Raw genomic sequence first — 16958 nt, forward strand, 5'->3', positions numbered from 1 at the left:
CTTAATTGTATTTTACTTACACACACACACACAAAAACATGTTAAAAGGACACAAAGGCTGCGAAAGTGAAGAATTCCGAAGGCAGGAAATGCCGAAGAGTGCAAGAGTTCACCCTTCCCCCTTGTGCAGACGCTCACCTCATGTATATATAGACAGACGCTCTCCCCGGCCCCACCCAAAACTAATTACAAAATCACAGACTATCTATCTGTCAGATAATATAATTCCATGCAATTTTTTTGACAACTTTTATCAGCATGTTATATTTTGTCATGCTTATACTTACAGGTCCTTGTTGACTTACATGATAAATTCTTGTCCATCTCAACTATTGCACGAATTTAGCCAGCAGGTGTGCAGTATGTACGATTTCTCTTCAGCCAGCAGCACAGCCTTCCTTCAGTATAGTTCAGAGGATGAGGCAATCAGCTACGGAGGTAACTTGGATGTGAATTTAGATGGCCTACATATGTCAGTCAGTGTTCACTACTATTCTCTCCTGTAATAGTGACTCTGTAGTCTATTAGATAAGCACCATTGACTGAGTACCTTGGCTATAAATGATTTTCATGGATTATGTCTGTAATACAGAGTCAGATGTAGTACAACAGATACTGCGTGTGCCTCGAAGGCTGTAGAACAAGGTTTGATATTAGATGAATTACACGATCACATTTCTCATATAATACAATCAGGGGCGGCTCCAGGCACCAGCGCTCCAAGTGCGTGCTTGGGGCAGCAAGCCACTGGGGGCGCTCTGCCGGTCACCGCTAGGGCGGCAGGCAGGGTGGTGGGTCCGCTAGTCCCGCAGCTTCAGCGGACCTCCCGCAGGCATCCGAAGTCGTGGGACCAACGGACCCTCTGTGTTTGGGGCGGCAAAAGGTTTAGAGCCGCCCCTGAATACTATCATGACACATGCCCATGAAGGGGAAGAGTTAAAAAGGAGACTGAAAACGCCAAGGTACCTGAAAGGGAAGGGGGGAAATGGGTTTACGGGCTTGACGAGGCCTGAAAGAAAACCCTCTTTCCCTTCTCTTGTTCCCAGTTTTGTTCTGCCTATTTACATTCCCAGTTTGCGGCCTGCTTGTCCTGGAAGATGATGAGGCGAACCAGTGAAATGAAGACAACAGAAAAGCCAAGAGAGGGAAAGTGACGTAGACAGAGGGGAACAGATTTTAGGTCAGACTGTTCACGACTCTGGGGTTTTTTCATTTGTTTTTGTTAAAAGCTGATGAAAATTAAAAGGTGCCTTTATGAAAAGATTCAAATCCTGCCTCTCCCCCTGCCTCCCCAAACAAACACTCTTTGATCAAGGTGAGACACGTGCTTTGAGACGTCCACAGACTCCTTGAGCCAAACAAGGGAACTCCAGACTTCTCATTCTGGGTATTTCCAAGGTCTCACACAAGCAGGGAGTTGTTTATTTAAACCTCCCAGGCTAACACTATTCATCACGAAGCAGCAACCAAGGAAAGGGCACAAGCTCGAGTTTTGTTTTGTTTTGTTTTGAAATCTTCTCACCTGGAAATCTTCTGACTTCTCAGCACTGACCTGGGGAGCCTCAAGCACTTTCCTAGAAGGTTTTTGTTTTTGCAAATAATGAAATGCGGCTTTGTCTTCCCTCGAAACGCTGCCGTGGCAGAGCTGTAACGCGCCAGCGTAGACGCTCACCTCAGCGACGGGAGGAAGGGGAAGGATTCTTCCACCGGCCTAGCACTGTCCACACTGGGGGATAGGTCGGCTTAACTACGTCGCTCGGGGGTGTGGATTTTTCACAAGCCTGAGTAACGTAGCTGGGTCGACCTGTTTCATGCAGACCTGGCCTGCGTGCTGGTAGAGAGGAGCTGGGAGAGAAGCAGGAGGCACTGAGAAAAAATAGGACTAGTTTTAAGACTAGAAATCCAAGAAAATCCCCCTCTCATAGCAGTTCTGTCAGTTACACATCCCATGGCAGCAATTCCTTGAGCAACTCTCAGCAGCAGACTCTGGGCTGGGAAATTCCAGTCTGGGGAACAAAGAGGCTGAGTGCTGGAGTATTTCAGGTGGTGGTAATTGCTCTTCAGACGGGAGCCCCACAGACTGAGGGGAAAACACAGAGTTAGTAGCAGAACGTAATGCAGACAGGGAAGGGATAAAGGAACAACGTAAGTCCTAAAGGGGCGGTGGGAAAGGGAGCCAGTTTTTACAGAGGGCTGAGAGGAGCCCTACAACAACCCTATTTCCGGTTACGGTAGAGAGAGAGAAGAGTGTACAGGCAACAATGGCAGCAACTGTGAAAAGAGGAACTGTTCCAGCCGCAAAGGCCCCGCGACCAGGAGCTGCGAGGACGTGGCAAGGATTCAAGGGGCTGAGGAGAAGGTGTCAGATGGTGGATGATGTCAGATCCCCAGGAAACATCACGCCCCTAGTGGTAAAAAAGCCCCCCAGAGGCAGAAAAGCAACTGCAACTAGTGCCAGAACTCTTACAAGGAAGGGGTAACAATTAGCCTGGTGTCCTCCCGAGAAGCCCAACCTGAGAACCACAACAGCTGCCACCGGATGTTTCAGATCTATCTGCAGGACCTGAGATACCACAATGATGGGAGCTCGTGCTAGTCCATTTAGATGTATTACAAGCAGAAGAGCCACCCCCTGGGTCGTATTTGCTGAGCGCTGCAAGGCGATCCCCTGGGCTGAATGGGTGGCTCATGCAGGACCCAGCTCTGAACTCTCAGTAAGCGCTTTAATGGCTCAGCGAAGCTGTGTGGCCCCCCACCTCTGCTCTGCAGCAGCAGGATTCCCACCAGGGCGGCTCCTTGGCTGGGGAAGGCAGAAGGGCTAGTGCTCCCCATCCACCTCCACTTGCTACCTTCTCCTCCCGTGCCCCGAGCTGCTCTTCGGCCCCACCCCTTCTCGTCTGATCCGTCAATAGATATTGGAATCCCTGGGAAATTCCTACACAAAGCACTTGGAAGTTAAGGTTTGTCCAAGATAATTTCCTGTGAACTGAGTCATTAAAAATGACCGGTTCTGCCAACAACAACATCCACACCAGCCTCACCACGCAGGCCTTCTCAGCCATCATACCCCAGAGCCCCCCGGAATGCCTCCAACACCTCCCGGTCGTGCACCATGGGGAGAGAACTTGCCACTTCTCACATCTCTAGGGAGTGGGTCAATCTAGCAGCAGCTCGACTGCTGTCGGGAAGGCCAGGACGTGTGAACTGTGCGTAGTTTGAGAGAGTTTGCTGCAGAGTAGGATCAACCTGATCTGTGTGTTCCTTATGTGCCTGTGATGTAATGTTTTTACTGTCACTCCACCCTGACAAACCCCAGCCCTGGGAATGGATTTTGATTCCGGACTGCCATGGGCACAGGAGCAGAGAAAGCAAAAATAGGAGCATGAAAAACCTGTTTCGTCCCTCTAGTCGACTCCCAGCCACTGCACACTTGTTCTCCGTTGTACCTTTCCTAGTACTCTGCAGGCCCTAGACTTACACATACCAGAAGCATTTGGGCTCCTCCCTGCCCCTGTCAAGGCTGATTCCCTACTGTGGCACTTCGAGTGCAGGGGGGCCTGCAAGGATTCTCAATATTAGTACTGGCCACTCCAGGCTGGTATTAAACTCCCAAGGTTACAGCTTCTTTCTGACCTTGGATGAGTAGATGCTGCCACCACCCAAGTGCAAAAACCCCTTTGAAGACCCAGGAAGGCGCACTTGGGAATTCTTTCCTGTGGGGTACCCTCAAGCCCTTTCTCTCCCTCCTCCGGGGAAGAGCTGAGAAGGAAAACAAAGGAAATCAGCTGTTGCCACCAGCTAATTCAACAACATGTGCACAAACCTCTTAGGACATTAAAATTCAATCCTGTTCTTAAACAAGGTAAATTTTATTAAAAAGGACAAAAAGAAAGAAAATACATCTGAAAACTCAGGCTACTGCTATTTAAAAAAAAATACAAAAATAACACTCAAGAATAGCTTTCTTGAGGTCCAGCTTAAAGTTATAAGCAAAACAAAAGCACCTGGGGTTAGCACAGAGGAGTCCACAAGCCATAAAGAAATAAAAGAAAGAAACCTAATCGCATCTTCCTAGACATTTTCTAATCTACTTACATATCTGGGGTTTCAAATGAGTAGTTTCTAGTTATGACTTGATGAGTTTTCGTACCTGGCCCAAGCTCTTACAGCATAGCTGCAGCCCTCTGCTTCTCCCCGAGAACAGACACACAGACAAAGGGGAAGTTTTTTCCCCATTTTAAAAAGTTCTAGCCTTCCCATTGGCTCTTTTGGTCAGGTGCCCACTCCCTTCCTTTTACTTATGTAGGGAGACTTTTTAACCCTTTACGGGTAAAGCAAGTAGAGAACAAGTACTATGAGGGATTTTAGAGCTAACTGGCTGGCTGGGTGTCCATAAAAGGGAGCTACCCCCCACCCCTTCATTTATCACAGCCCCTTTGGAAGCTTCTCCACAAATGCAAGGATCCCACTGTCGGGCAGCATTCCCTGATATTCGGCTTCCATGACTTCACCCCACTACTCCAAGCTGTACGCCCTGGCACTACACTAGATAATTCCTCCTTTGCATTTACAACCGTCACATAAATACAGACTTATGTCACACACTAGTCATCACATGGCCAAGCTATATATTCTTATGAATCCATCCCTCCAATTCCTCAACCATGTGTTGCTCTTCTACCAACTCCCTCCAGTTTGTCAGTCTCTCTCTGGTAACAAGTGAACTCCAGATATATCGGAGCTATGACCTTCCTTTCACCCTCTAACGGTGTAATTCGATCCATCAAAGCAATTGTTTGTCTCACTACTTTTGTTCCGCACAGCTCCATGCTGGCTGGCACTCATGGGTCTATTCATCCCCCAGTTACCTAGCTCTTTCTTCCTCTTATTATTTGTTCACTTATTTCATTAGGCTAGAGGCTAGACTTACCAGGGGGTGACCATGAGGAGCAGTAATCTTTCAAAAGTACCTTTGTTGGCATCCAGTCTTCTTCCCACACTTTTCAAACACAATTGCCCGTGGAACCTAGATTTGTTAATTAATCCCTGAGGACGCCTGGAGTTCTGTTGAACTGGTTTGGACTATTGCACTAGGGAGGAGCGTGACGTATCCATGCCCTTGCAAGAGTTCTCTTTTCTGTTTACCTGGTTGTTCTGAAAACAGAACAACTGGAATCCCAGGAAGAGTGAACATTATTCATCTGTGGTGTCATGTTGGCACGAAATCCTGCACCCAAGCACCGGAGGAGGTGATATTGTATCACGTAACAAGCAATATGTGAGTGCGGCCACAAGGTCGTTCGTGAACAGCAGAACGTTACTGGTCTTAAAACTAGAGCTTTAAATTTTTACAATTTTAGATTAGCAGGTCGCACTCTCAACCAATTAGACAAGGTGAACTGCAGGGTCATTCTCCAGACACTAGACCTGTGGGGTTTTGTTCAGGTTCAGGTATCAAAACTATAGTATTGGAATCAGCAAATGGATCCAGATTTGGAAGCGGAGAAGGGCTCAGTTTCCTAAGGCAGATTGTGGTCCCCACAAACATTTCAGGTCTCAAGGATCCCGAGACAAAAGGTGTGAATCTACTTTCTGCAGATTAGCAGCAGAAGCATTCCAGCCACTCAGCTCTCCCTCCCAAGAATGACATGACTGAGAAATCAAGAACTGACTAAATTACACCAAGTGAGCCTCTCCAGGGACCTTGGCATCATCAGCTTCTACCACAGAGGACGTGAGTTCAGGATGCACCTCAGCTCTCCCGGCCTAGCAGGAGGATCTCATGTGCACAGCAAAGCTGAACCGGGTCTCTGAAGAGAAGTTAACAGCTGTTCACTACGACAATTCCCACTTACTCATCCACTGGCAGGCACTGACGGCAGGCTCACCTGAGAGAGAAAACTGACCCAACCCTCCCAGGACTAGAGTCAGACTCAAAATTAACCCACCTCTTCCCAGACTGGAATCCTGTAGGTCACCCAATTCCATTTCCAATGGAAACCAGGAATACAGTAAGCTGGTATCCTTAACCTCTGATGCGATCTGCAGCTAGACAAGGTCTATTTGTTCAAGCCCATAACAGGGAATATCGAAGCTGCACAATCCTGATCTTCCCCTGGCCTGAAATAAAACAAAATGGAGGAAAAGACAAGGAAGAAAGCAGAAGAGAAACCCCCTGCAAGAGAGGACTCCCCAAGAGCAGCTACCAGCCCATCCCACAGACAGAACCATCAAGCTCAAGGAAAAGGGAAGTGACAGAAAGTCAGTGAGACACTGCTTTATCTATTGCACCTATCACCATGGTATCACTGCTGATCACCATCAGATGTTTAAGGGAACATCACCATCAGATGTTTATGAGCTTCCCTACACCCTTAAAAGCAGGAATATTGGCGTGCGATTTCCACAAAACCACGAAAATACTTAAATGCCCTTTTAGGGTTTAAACTGCACATAAAGGCAAAATACACAACCTCGCCCATCCCCAAATCCTCTCCAGAGCAGCTGACCTAGTGTCCCGGCCCACCCCTTCCATAACCGCGTTACGTGTTTGTTTCAGACTCAAACAGAAAAAGGAGCTCATCTCACGAGTGCCACTTGCTCTCACATGCACAACTCTGAAATCATCACTCTGACCCACCACAAAATGTCAAGTAACGACATTTACAAAGGGGTGGTTTGTTTCAAGAAAGTTACCCACAAAACCAGGGTAAGGAGAGTCTCAGCTGCTTTCCCAAAGCAGTCCCAGAGGTTAGGCTGCTTTATCAGCCCTATGACCTGTGAAATGCAACGCTGCTCAGGAAAGCCCTTTGAGTGACGAGGCCACATCCGGTCAGCACAGTTCACCCTCAGTGCCTCCTGGGAATGGGGGAGACACAAGAGGAAGGTTTTATTTGCAGAGAAAATAGACAAATAAGCAACTAAGCAACCCTGGCTGACGTTCCTGGCATGGCACAATGAACGTGCCTGTTAAAGCCCCGCTGACGGCAAATGGAAACCACTCCAAGGCTTTGCAATAGCTGGGTGTCTGTAACAAAGCCCTGTTTGTACGGCACGACTGATTCAAAAGATCCCCAGTACCCATAACAAGAGCAGCCGACTGACTGCTAGCCACGGAGGGAGGCGTGCCTGGCTGTACTTTGGCATTAGACTGAACATGCTACACCGATTGGCATAAGGAAGCAGGAATGGCCCATGGTCTTGGACGGCCACAGCTCCCAGCCTGGGCTGCTTGTCTATGCTTGTTTTCAATGTTAGATTCTGGCAAAACATGGCTCAACTTTAGTGTTTCAAAAAAGAAGGAAAACCCCCTTTTTATTCCATGTTCAACATTGTTCTCTTTGACTTGGATAAATATAGGCTCCTTCAGAGCCCCAAGCTGCTCAGATGAGCTCCCAGCAAGTGTGGGGCAGCCTGAGGATCCACTGCCCTTCAGCAAACCACTGTGCTCACAAGGGACAAACTCGCAGCCGCCACTGGGTCATTTCAGGGCCTGCCAGTCCACAACTAAACCTCTGCCTGTTCCAGGGGATGAGCTCAGAGAGCCCAGAGTTCTCAAGCGTCTGCCTCCCTGCCAGATGGCTCCTCATACCTCGCTCACCAGCATATCCAGGATCAACACACACCAAAAACGGGGCCGTCTGGGGGACCTTCCGTCTCTCTCAGGAGCCCTCCTGAGCAGAACTGAGAGGCACAATCCAGGGTCAGAAGAGCCAATACAGAAGCCCCACACAGAAATCCATAACAGGCTTTGAGCACGCTGGTATGCACAGGGGCAGGAGGCTGAGAGTTTATTAGTTTCAGGCAGACCTGTTACAGCTCAAGCCGACAGGCTCTTTGCTTTAACAGTGACCCGCAGTAAATTAAAGGCTCTCAGGAACTTGAGACACAACAGAACCTCGTAGGTGCATTAGTGCTAAGTGAGCTCTCTGGAATAACTCGGAAATCCTCGCAGTCTGCTACAGCCGATTTACCTTCACCCAGGAGCTACAGGAATTCAGAGATCAGGAACATGTATCTTTGCGCTGCTTCTAGTCACTCCTCTCGCTCGCTCCTGCGAACATGCACTCAAAGGCTCCAGACAGGGAAGGTTTCACCTGTGCTATTTTCAGCTAGGAGTACAGGCCAAAAAAGCTACATGCAGCTCTCTGGCAGCAACCACTGCAAATTCTCACTGACATCTTCCTAAAGCTACATACTGGACTGCAGCCCTTGGGCAGGCTGAGCGCTCGCCCTTCTGCACGTGCCTGACGTGACCAAGAGGGGGACATCAAGCTCCCAAGCTGCAAGTTCTGACGTACAGCAAAGTGGGCGCAAAAGCAGTGATCCGGAAAGAGGTTTAATTTAAGAGTGATTAGCTTGGTGTTAAAGACCCTTTTCATATACGAACCCATCCCAATCTTAACGTCTTTCTGCAGAGCAAGAAACATTCACTCCAATGACAGAACCTGCTGCCAACGCCAGAGAATTCTCAAACGGAACTGGTAACTTCTTGCTCTGCCGAGAAATCTTCCATGTGCTTCATGAAATTTGTTTTGATTCCCCCGTTAGTATCTGCACTCGCTAGTGCCGCAGCGTGCAGAGACGGAGGTTCACAAACCGTTCTTAATGTGATTACATTTGGAGGCACTGGTACCATGATATGCAACACATTAAATTATTATGGCAAGGAGTCAGTGGCTCTCACACTAATGAGTAACATCCATATAATCTCATGGGACTGTCTACTACATAACAGGGACCAATTCTTATAAAGGACTTAGGGCTCATGCTACAATGAATCACAGACTGTTTGCAGTACAATATCCTTCTGTACATCAACCGAGGGTTGCCCACAGCAGCCACCAAAAAAGATGGTTGTTCAACATGTACAAGAATAAGTTCAGCCTCTGCCTTTGTGAAGTGTGGTCTGTTTGTTTTATTGAGGCTGAGCAGGTGTCTTTACAAACACACACCAAGAAAACAGCTGACCCCATTTACACTGGCACAGTTGTGACCCAGAGAGAGAGCCATGTCCACTACCTGCTGTCAAACGTCACAGAACTAGTTTTGTGTTTAGTGCAGACGCAGCCCTAGTCCCCCAGAGGTTGTCATCAATGCATTTACCCACCTCTCACCTTCCCTGCTGCCAATCTGGTAAGTTACTCACCTGCTTTGTCTTGCGTGCAATTACACACACACACACACCGCTAGCGTCCATGTAGTCATTATTTGTCCTGCAGTAGCATTGAGGAGCCCCAGTCCTGGCCAGGACTCCAGGGTGCTAGGCGCTGTACAGATGCAGAACAAAAAGCCCCAAGCTACAGAAGTACATTTATCATGTCCCTTCCACTGCCTCTCCTACGTTACCCCCACCAGCCCCACCTCTAACATGCCAGACCTCCGGGGGCTGTGTGAAGCTGTGTTTATTTTTAAATCAGACTGCCACAAAGGTGTTCCCGCCTTCCCTCTCCAAACACAGGATGCTCCCTCCCTCCCTCCCTCACATGGGCCCCATTTCCAAGAGGGCAGAATTCAGTCTGTGACCAGTGTCTGACTTGTGTTTTGTTTTTTCCATGTACATTTTTCTCTTGCCCTCTAAGACCTGAATGTGGATTTATTGGTGTGAAAGAAAAATATAATGCCAATAAAACTGTAAACTTTTGAACATTTCTAACATATATTGCCTGCTAACTATGTACCATCTACAGAATACGTGATGGTGTGACAAAGGTTTGATTGGTATAGCTCATGTATAACTTTGCCAGCCATACCTCATGCAACCACCCAACCGTCAGACCTTTATACTGCACCATCATCATGGGAATATTTGAGTGTGTGACATGTCAACAGTTGAACTAAAGTCAGATTTCATTCACACAGAGCTTCTATACTCTACACTAGGGGTGGGCAAACTTTTTGGCCCGAGCGCCACATCGGGGTTGGAAACAGCCTGGCCCCCGCCCCACTTCCCGCCCCTTGACTGCCTCCCTCTGAACCCCGACCCATCCAACCCCCCTGCTCCTTGTCCCCTGACTGCCCCCTCCTGGGACCCCCGCCACCTGGGATCCTACCTCCTATCCAACCCCCCCAGCCCCTTTCGGAACGTGGCCCTGCAAACATGGGCGGAGGACTCAGGAGGAGCAAGGGCAGAAGTGGTGGTTTCCCCTTTAAAGCGCCGCTTCTCTCCATCAGGGAGTGCGGCTGTCCGGTGCGCCTCCTGAGTCCTCCGGCCGCGTTCGCAGCACTCCCGCCACCTGCACCGCCCACCTGCTCCCCTGAGACTGCGGGTGAGTCTCCCTCCCTACTCTCCCCTTCCCCCCCCCACAGGGGGTGTGCTGGAGCTGAGGCTGCGGGAGAGAGAGGACAGCAGGGGAGGGGCTGGGGGCGAGCCTCCCAGGGCAGGAGCTCAGGGGCCGGACAGGAAGGTCCCGCGGGCCGTACTTTGCCCACCTCTGCTCTAGACCCACTGTAAAGAGGCTGTGACTGGGTGACAAAGGCATTGTTCTGGCTTTAAAACGGGAGCTGCTGTTTTTGATCTCCTTAGAGTCCCACCCACAGCTGTGAAGTATTCCTTGAAATATTCACTGCCCAGGCTGTGAACCCAAGTGAGTCCTGCCCTCCCTCTGTAACTATCTCAAGCTGCACAGGATTCACAGTACCTACTGTAACACTACCCACCCCAAGGGCTTTTTTAAAAAATTGGCTCACTGCTGTATGACCCAGAACACCAGATATACGGTACGTACAGTTCTGCAGAAAACTGTTAAGGGATGTTAACAAGCCCTATTTCCCCCTTACACTGGTAAAGTTTTTCCACAATTCAGGACACAAGGCAGGAAGATTTATCTACATCAGGGTTTTATAAGCAATCCAATTCCACGCTTGCGCTCTAAGCAGCACTCTACCTGACTGGTTGTTCCTCATACGGATAGCTTTTGCTTTGGCCAGCTCCAAAGCAGTGACCCATCGCTGCCTCTCCACTTCGGAGCTTGCCTTTAGATGGTATGTCCTTCCCCCACTGGAGAGTACGATGTTACAGGAGTCCTCCGTATCAATGTGCACTGTTGACAGGTTGATGGTTCCGCGACAGGTGTGAGCCATTTCGGCCTGTGTCCTGCACAACAAGACAGAAGGGGTATAAAATCCTCTGGGTCCACACTCAGACCTTCCCTGGCCACACACCATTCCCCTGCTGGCGGTGTGCCATTCTGCAAAACTCACCCTCTAAAGCCACTGCAAAAAAAACACCCAGAGAATTCAGAGAACAAAACTGACCCTTCAAAGCCAGGAGAGCTTCCCAAAAGGAACGGAAACAATCCAACACACGGAGTTTGGAATAAACTGTTCAGTCGCTTTCATTGCACAGCCCGTCTGTTACCTTTAGTGTTTATTTTGCTGGATTGCATGTGCAATTGCTTGACTTTTCTTGCTGTCCCAAAATTAAACTACTTAAAGCTCTTTCCACCCCATCATTTCCCCCCAATTCTTACTGTTGCTTCTTTCCCTTTCCACTTTCATTGCTAGGGTCCATTCAGTAGCCCTGACTCACAAGACTAACTCTCTCCCGGCCATGCCCCTTTTTCTGCTCTCAATGCTGCCTCGTGTCTGATGTTTCAGTTGCAAGCTGTTGGGGGCAAAGCTGTGACTTTTCCACGTGGGAAGCTCTTTAGTGTTGTACAGATGCATTTTAACAATATTACAAAAAGTCCTGGCAACACTCCTGTTTACTCACGTGAGTGAGGGCTGCAGGCTCAGCCCCATAGTTTGGGAGGGTTAAACTCCCACAGAATTCATTTCACCCCAGACAAATTCATAGTACTCAGGCCAGTAGGTATGTGCTACCAAGGATATGTGATCATGCAAGTACTATTGCTTACTGTAAAGCCTCAGTGACGGCTTACAGAGCAGCTGATGCCTTGCGAGGGAAGTCATTGATAAACATCTTCCTATGTATCATTACCTAGGGGTGATTTCATCCCCTAATTTGCAGGAAACCAGGCTGTTAGATTTACTCTGCATTTGTAAAGTGCTCATTGCTCACGATGTTATGTGCCAATGCTTCCCAAATGCTGGTTTCCGACCCACCAGGCGGTCATACAGCTCCCACCTGTGCTCTCACTTCCCCTGGGCAGCAGCATGGGGAGCAGGATCCAGGCAGCAGCAGCACAGACGAGCACCTCCAGGGACCACACGAGATGGGAACAGGCTGCTGACTGTCCATTCACTGGCTCCGGCTGCTTCCTCTGAGCTGCTGTGATGCTGGATCCTGCTCTCACTTCCCCTGGGCAGCAGGATCCAGGCAGCAGTAGCAGTGTGGAGGAAGCAGCTGGAATCAGCCAGCAGACAGCTACAGGAGCTGCTCGGTGTCACCAGTGTCAGAAAACTTTCTACAGTTGGACCGGCCTTTCCCTGGCCTAGGCTGATGGGCGGTTTGCTCCAACCCCTGCCTGCTGCCTCCCTCGGTCTCTCCACTTCAGCCTCACTCCACACCTGTCTGCAGCTCTGTTTGTACAGCACCAAGTACAACGTGGCCATTCTTGGTTAGTGCCTAGGCACCACCATGATTAATAAAAATGGGAACCATAGGAAGGGTATCACTGGCATGGGATTTAGAAACCCTCAACTCCTTTTTATCACAGCCTCACTTTTTACTCTCTCCTCAGTGGAGGTTTATTGCATATTTTAGCCTTACATGAAGTACAAGGAATTGTTCATACGATTAAGTAGCAGGGTCCCAGGCCTGTGGAGTTGATGATCTAATTAAACCTTAAAAGCAATTGAAGACCAGCAGACCATGACTGGGCGGGGGAAGGGCAGTGGAAAGGAGAAGCAAGACAGGGAAGGGCAATGCTGCTTCTCGGTGAGCAGACTGTGGGCTGCTTTGCTGGTGGTATCTTGTTAGTTACCTTTAAACAGTTGTCATCAGAGGCGGCGAGTTATAGTCCATGTGGTGCCCGGGCACCAACAATATTCAGAGTCCAGGAGCCCAGCTCCACCAATATTTGGGGCCGTGTCCCCCCCCTCTCCCCCCCGGCCCCACCTGCTGCCGCCGCCGCACCCCCCCCGGAGTGTCCCCCGGCCCCCTCTTGCCTTCCTGGGGCCCCAGGGCAGAGAGTCACTGTCTCTTCCCTGCAGCTCCATGCTGCCTCCCTGCAGCAACTGCTGCCGCAGGGTCCTAGTGCCTCCCCATCTCCACTGCCAGGGCAGACTGACTCTGAGCCTGCCCTTCCACCTCAGACCCTTCCCTTTTCCGGCAGGACCCTCCCACAGCACAGCCCCACCTGCAGTCACTGCTCCTGCCCCAAGCTGGGCAAGGAGGCAGCCCCATCCCTCACCCCCAGTGAGGCTACAGGCAGGGGCAACAGCAGGGGAGGAGGCGCACGCAGCACCCCCAGCACCCACCAGGGGGAGGCGAGGGAGATTCCTGGACCTGAGAGGGGCCCCTAGGAGCACGTGCAGTGACAGGGGTGGGGGTGAGTGTGCTGCTGCTGGGGGCGGGGAAGAGGGGGCTCCTCCCCCAGAGCTCGCTGCTGCCGGCAGGGAAAGGGCTGGGAGGAGTCCTCCTCTCTGGCTCCAGTCCCAGGGCAGCCTGCCTGCACCCCAAACTCATCCCCAGCCCTGCCCCACCCCCGAGCCCACACCCCCAGCCAGATCCCTCGCCCCCCTCACTGCACCCTCAACCCTAGCCCTGAGCCTCTCTAACACCCCAAATGCCCCAGCCAGAGCCCTCACCCCCCACACTCCTACTCTCGCCCTGAGCCCCTCCCACACCCCAAACCCTTCATTCCCAGCCCCAGACAGAGCCCTCACCCCTTACATCCCTACTCTCGCCCTGAGCCCCTCCCATACCCCAAATCCCTCATCTGCAGCCACACCCCACAGCCCTAACCCTTGCACCCCCTCCCTCCGCACCCCCTCCCAGAACCTGCACCCTGCACCCCAATCCCCTGCCCCAGCCTAGGGCCTGCACCCCAAACCTACTCCCCCACCCAAACTCCCTCCCAGAGCCTTGGGCAGGTGGGGGGCAGAGTTTGGGTGGGGGCAGGTTCTGGGCACCACCAAAATTTCTACAAACCTGCCACCCCTGGTGGTCATATTTTGAGCTGCAGAATGCAAGATTTTCTCCTGAGCTGGGGGCAGGGAGGATTTGGGGCAGTAAAGGGAGGATGCTGCTGAGTGTGTTTCAGGGCTGGTCTACACTGGAAAAAAAAATCGATAGATCGCCTTCCAGCTCGTGAATAACGTGGCTGTGAAATAAGTTATATATATATATCGATAACGCCTCACGGCGCGGATCGATGTCCTGTCCTCTCTCCATGTCGCCGCGCCACGCCCCGTTGGTTTGGCGGGTGGTCTGAGAATCGAGTTCGGCGAGATGGGATATATATATATGATATATGAGATTATATCGATCCTCCATCGCTCGACCGATCCTACCAACCGTAGTGTGGTGGTAAACGTTTAGTGACATTCTCCTGGATGCAAATTTCCCCAGCAACAGCCTGAGAATAGCAGCAATTTGCTCAGTGATTTGCAGGGACTTTTCAATTACTGATGACATTTTTAAATTCTCCCCTATGCCTAGTGATGCTCAATCCCAATTAAGGAGTATGACGGGGACAAGCACTTTGTCACTCTAAACTTCAGCTATTTTTGCTATAGCCTTGTTTCAAAAACGTGGTCAGATTTTTTAAAAAATAAGAACGAAGTATCTTGTCCACTTTCCTATGGCTCAAAAATGGAGGAAGGGATTTTGCTCAAGCTTTCTGAAAAAAATTACTTTCAGTCAGACATCATCCCTGGGAAATTTCAGCCCAAAAATGGTTTTGGAAAGTTGAAGGCATGTGAAAATAGGGAGTTTGGGAAAAGTGTTTTGCAGTCTTCACTGCGGGAGTCACTACTGCAGCAAGATGCTAATTCACCTATAATAAAGGCTGGTAGATGATGTGCAAGTGTTAACACATACACACAGGAGTGAGTCCCAGAGGTAGCAGCATATAAGAGAAGGGTCAAGGGGTATTGTATAGATGCGTACATGACAGGCCTCATGAATCTATCAGATCGCAGCTAACATCCAAGATCTTTCATTAAAAGCTCATAATTACACCTGGCCAATTGTGTAATGCTTCATGGGTGGGAAGCAGGAGGCCCTGATTCCTACAGAACAGTTTATGCCCTGAAGTTAGACAGCTCATTAGACATGTGCTTAGCGTGCACCATTCCAGATGTTATTAGTGGCCATAACATTATCCAGGCCTTTTTTAAATCCATCTACGGTATTTCTTGGTGACTTCCTGCAGCAATGAGTCCTCCAGGTTAATTATTGGCTACATAGACACTACCTGAAGTATTCTGTCCATTGACTGGTTCTAAAGGTACTAAGTTCTCATGAGTCTCATGGAACAGGGTAAAGACAGAGGGGACAAATCAATTTTCACAAAGCCCCTCAAGGCCTCATTCCTCTTGCCGATAAATCCTTAGTGTAGCCCACACCTTCAGTGAAAGACACTTTTATGGACACCTGTCCTCCACCTGCTCCTCAATGGATCCACCCCCACCCAGTCACATAACCCTGTGTCATCCACATCAACTACTTTACAGGGAACAGTGACATCAAGGAACATTTAAAATATATCAAATTGGATTTAAGGGTTCCCCTGATTTGAAAAGTTAACCACATTATCTCCTTTGGCTCGTCATCTCCACTTCCCTCTGCTCTCTTCCCTGCTCCGGGACCTATTATTCTTTTCTTGTACATTCTGCCCAGCACCCAGCCATCCTCTCCTTCCCAGGACACACAATGGCCATGCTTAAATTTGCCAGTTACTTTATGCAGGGATTTTCAAAGGAGTCTAAGTGAGTTAGGTGGTCAATGTGCATTGAAATCAATGGGATCTGGGCTCCTAAATCACTTGGGCTCCTGTGAAAATCCCAGACATACGTAACTCCTTAGCCAACTCACTCATTAGGGTGGGATTTTCAAAGGTGCATAAGTGACTCAGGAGCACAGATCCCACTGGTAGTCCATGGGATGTGTGCTCCTAAACAAATCAGGTGCCTTTGAAAAATCCGTCTGGTTGGAGTGTGATTTCCTGCAGCAACTGTAGGTGAGTACGAGAGAATAATGACTCCTCCTTTCCAGCTGCTTTTAGAGTCCTGCCATGCCAAAGAAGCTGAGAATGTGGAGAACCTGCACCACGTGACCACCCAGCTCTCCACAGTCCTATGGCAGATGATCTATAAACCCCAGTTTGGGAATCACTGGGTTAAATAATCATAGAAATGTAGGGTTGGGAGGGACCTTGTGACGTCACCTGCTCTCTACACCCCCCTCCTGCCCCAGTTCTCTCTGTTCCTTTCCTATTGCTTTTCTCTAGACCCTCATCTCCGCTCTATGCTCCTCAAGGCGAGGCAGGGATCTCTGCCAGTGCTCCAGGAGCAGATTAACTATTTTCTGCATCTTCTTGGATTCACCCAGAAAGCAGGCGCAGTGAGCCAAACACAGCAATGCCAAGCCTTTCTACCCAAAGAATCCTGCATGCTCAGAGCCCATCACCATGTAACTGTGCAAGTGACGGACATGGAGCTGTTCCGTAATAATTTTATGCATACCGTAAACAAATATTTGTTTTCACTATAAATAACTTGCAGTGCTGTGCTGTGATAAGGGATCTGATTTGGAGCTGTAACCTTCCAGCTGTGTTTAACACTGTCTCGTTGGGGACAGCGTCCCTGGTACCTACTGTGTCCAGTGACAGGGGCTGGACGGTACACGGGAACACTTCAGTGGGGTTCGGGCATTGGGGTGCACCTGCCGTTAACCTGCAAAGCAATCCACGGCAGTCCTGAGCAGAGCGTCTGAAAGGCTGGTGCTGTACGGCAGCTCACACCCAGCTACCACTGGACAGACACTCTCCATCTGGAGGCGGGGGAAACACAGTGACTCACAATCCTGGCCGCCCTGAGAAAGCAGGAGT

At 49.8% G+C, this 16958-nt stretch overlaps 1 protein-coding gene across 2 annotated transcripts in view; it reads right to left on the bottom strand.

Moving 5' to 3' along the window:
- Positions 1–16958, bottom strand: part of LOC120386069 (oxysterol-binding protein 2-like) — a 354730-nt gene that overhangs the window by 258106 nt on the left and 79666 nt on the right. For both annotated transcript variants that reach the window (XM_039504882.1, XM_039504883.1), the window contains one exon: positions 10887–11095. In XM_039504882.1, coding sequence (XP_039360816.1) covers positions 10887–11082 — 196 coding nt within the window. In that variant the 5' untranslated portion in view covers positions 11083–11095. The remainder of the gene's footprint in view (positions 1–10886; positions 11096–16958) is intronic.

Source organism: Mauremys reevesii, linkage group 18, assembly GCF_016161935.1.
Source record: "Mauremys reevesii isolate NIE-2019 linkage group 18, ASM1616193v1, whole genome shotgun sequence".
Lineage (NCBI taxonomy): Eukaryota > Metazoa > Chordata > Testudines > Geoemydidae > Mauremys > Mauremys reevesii.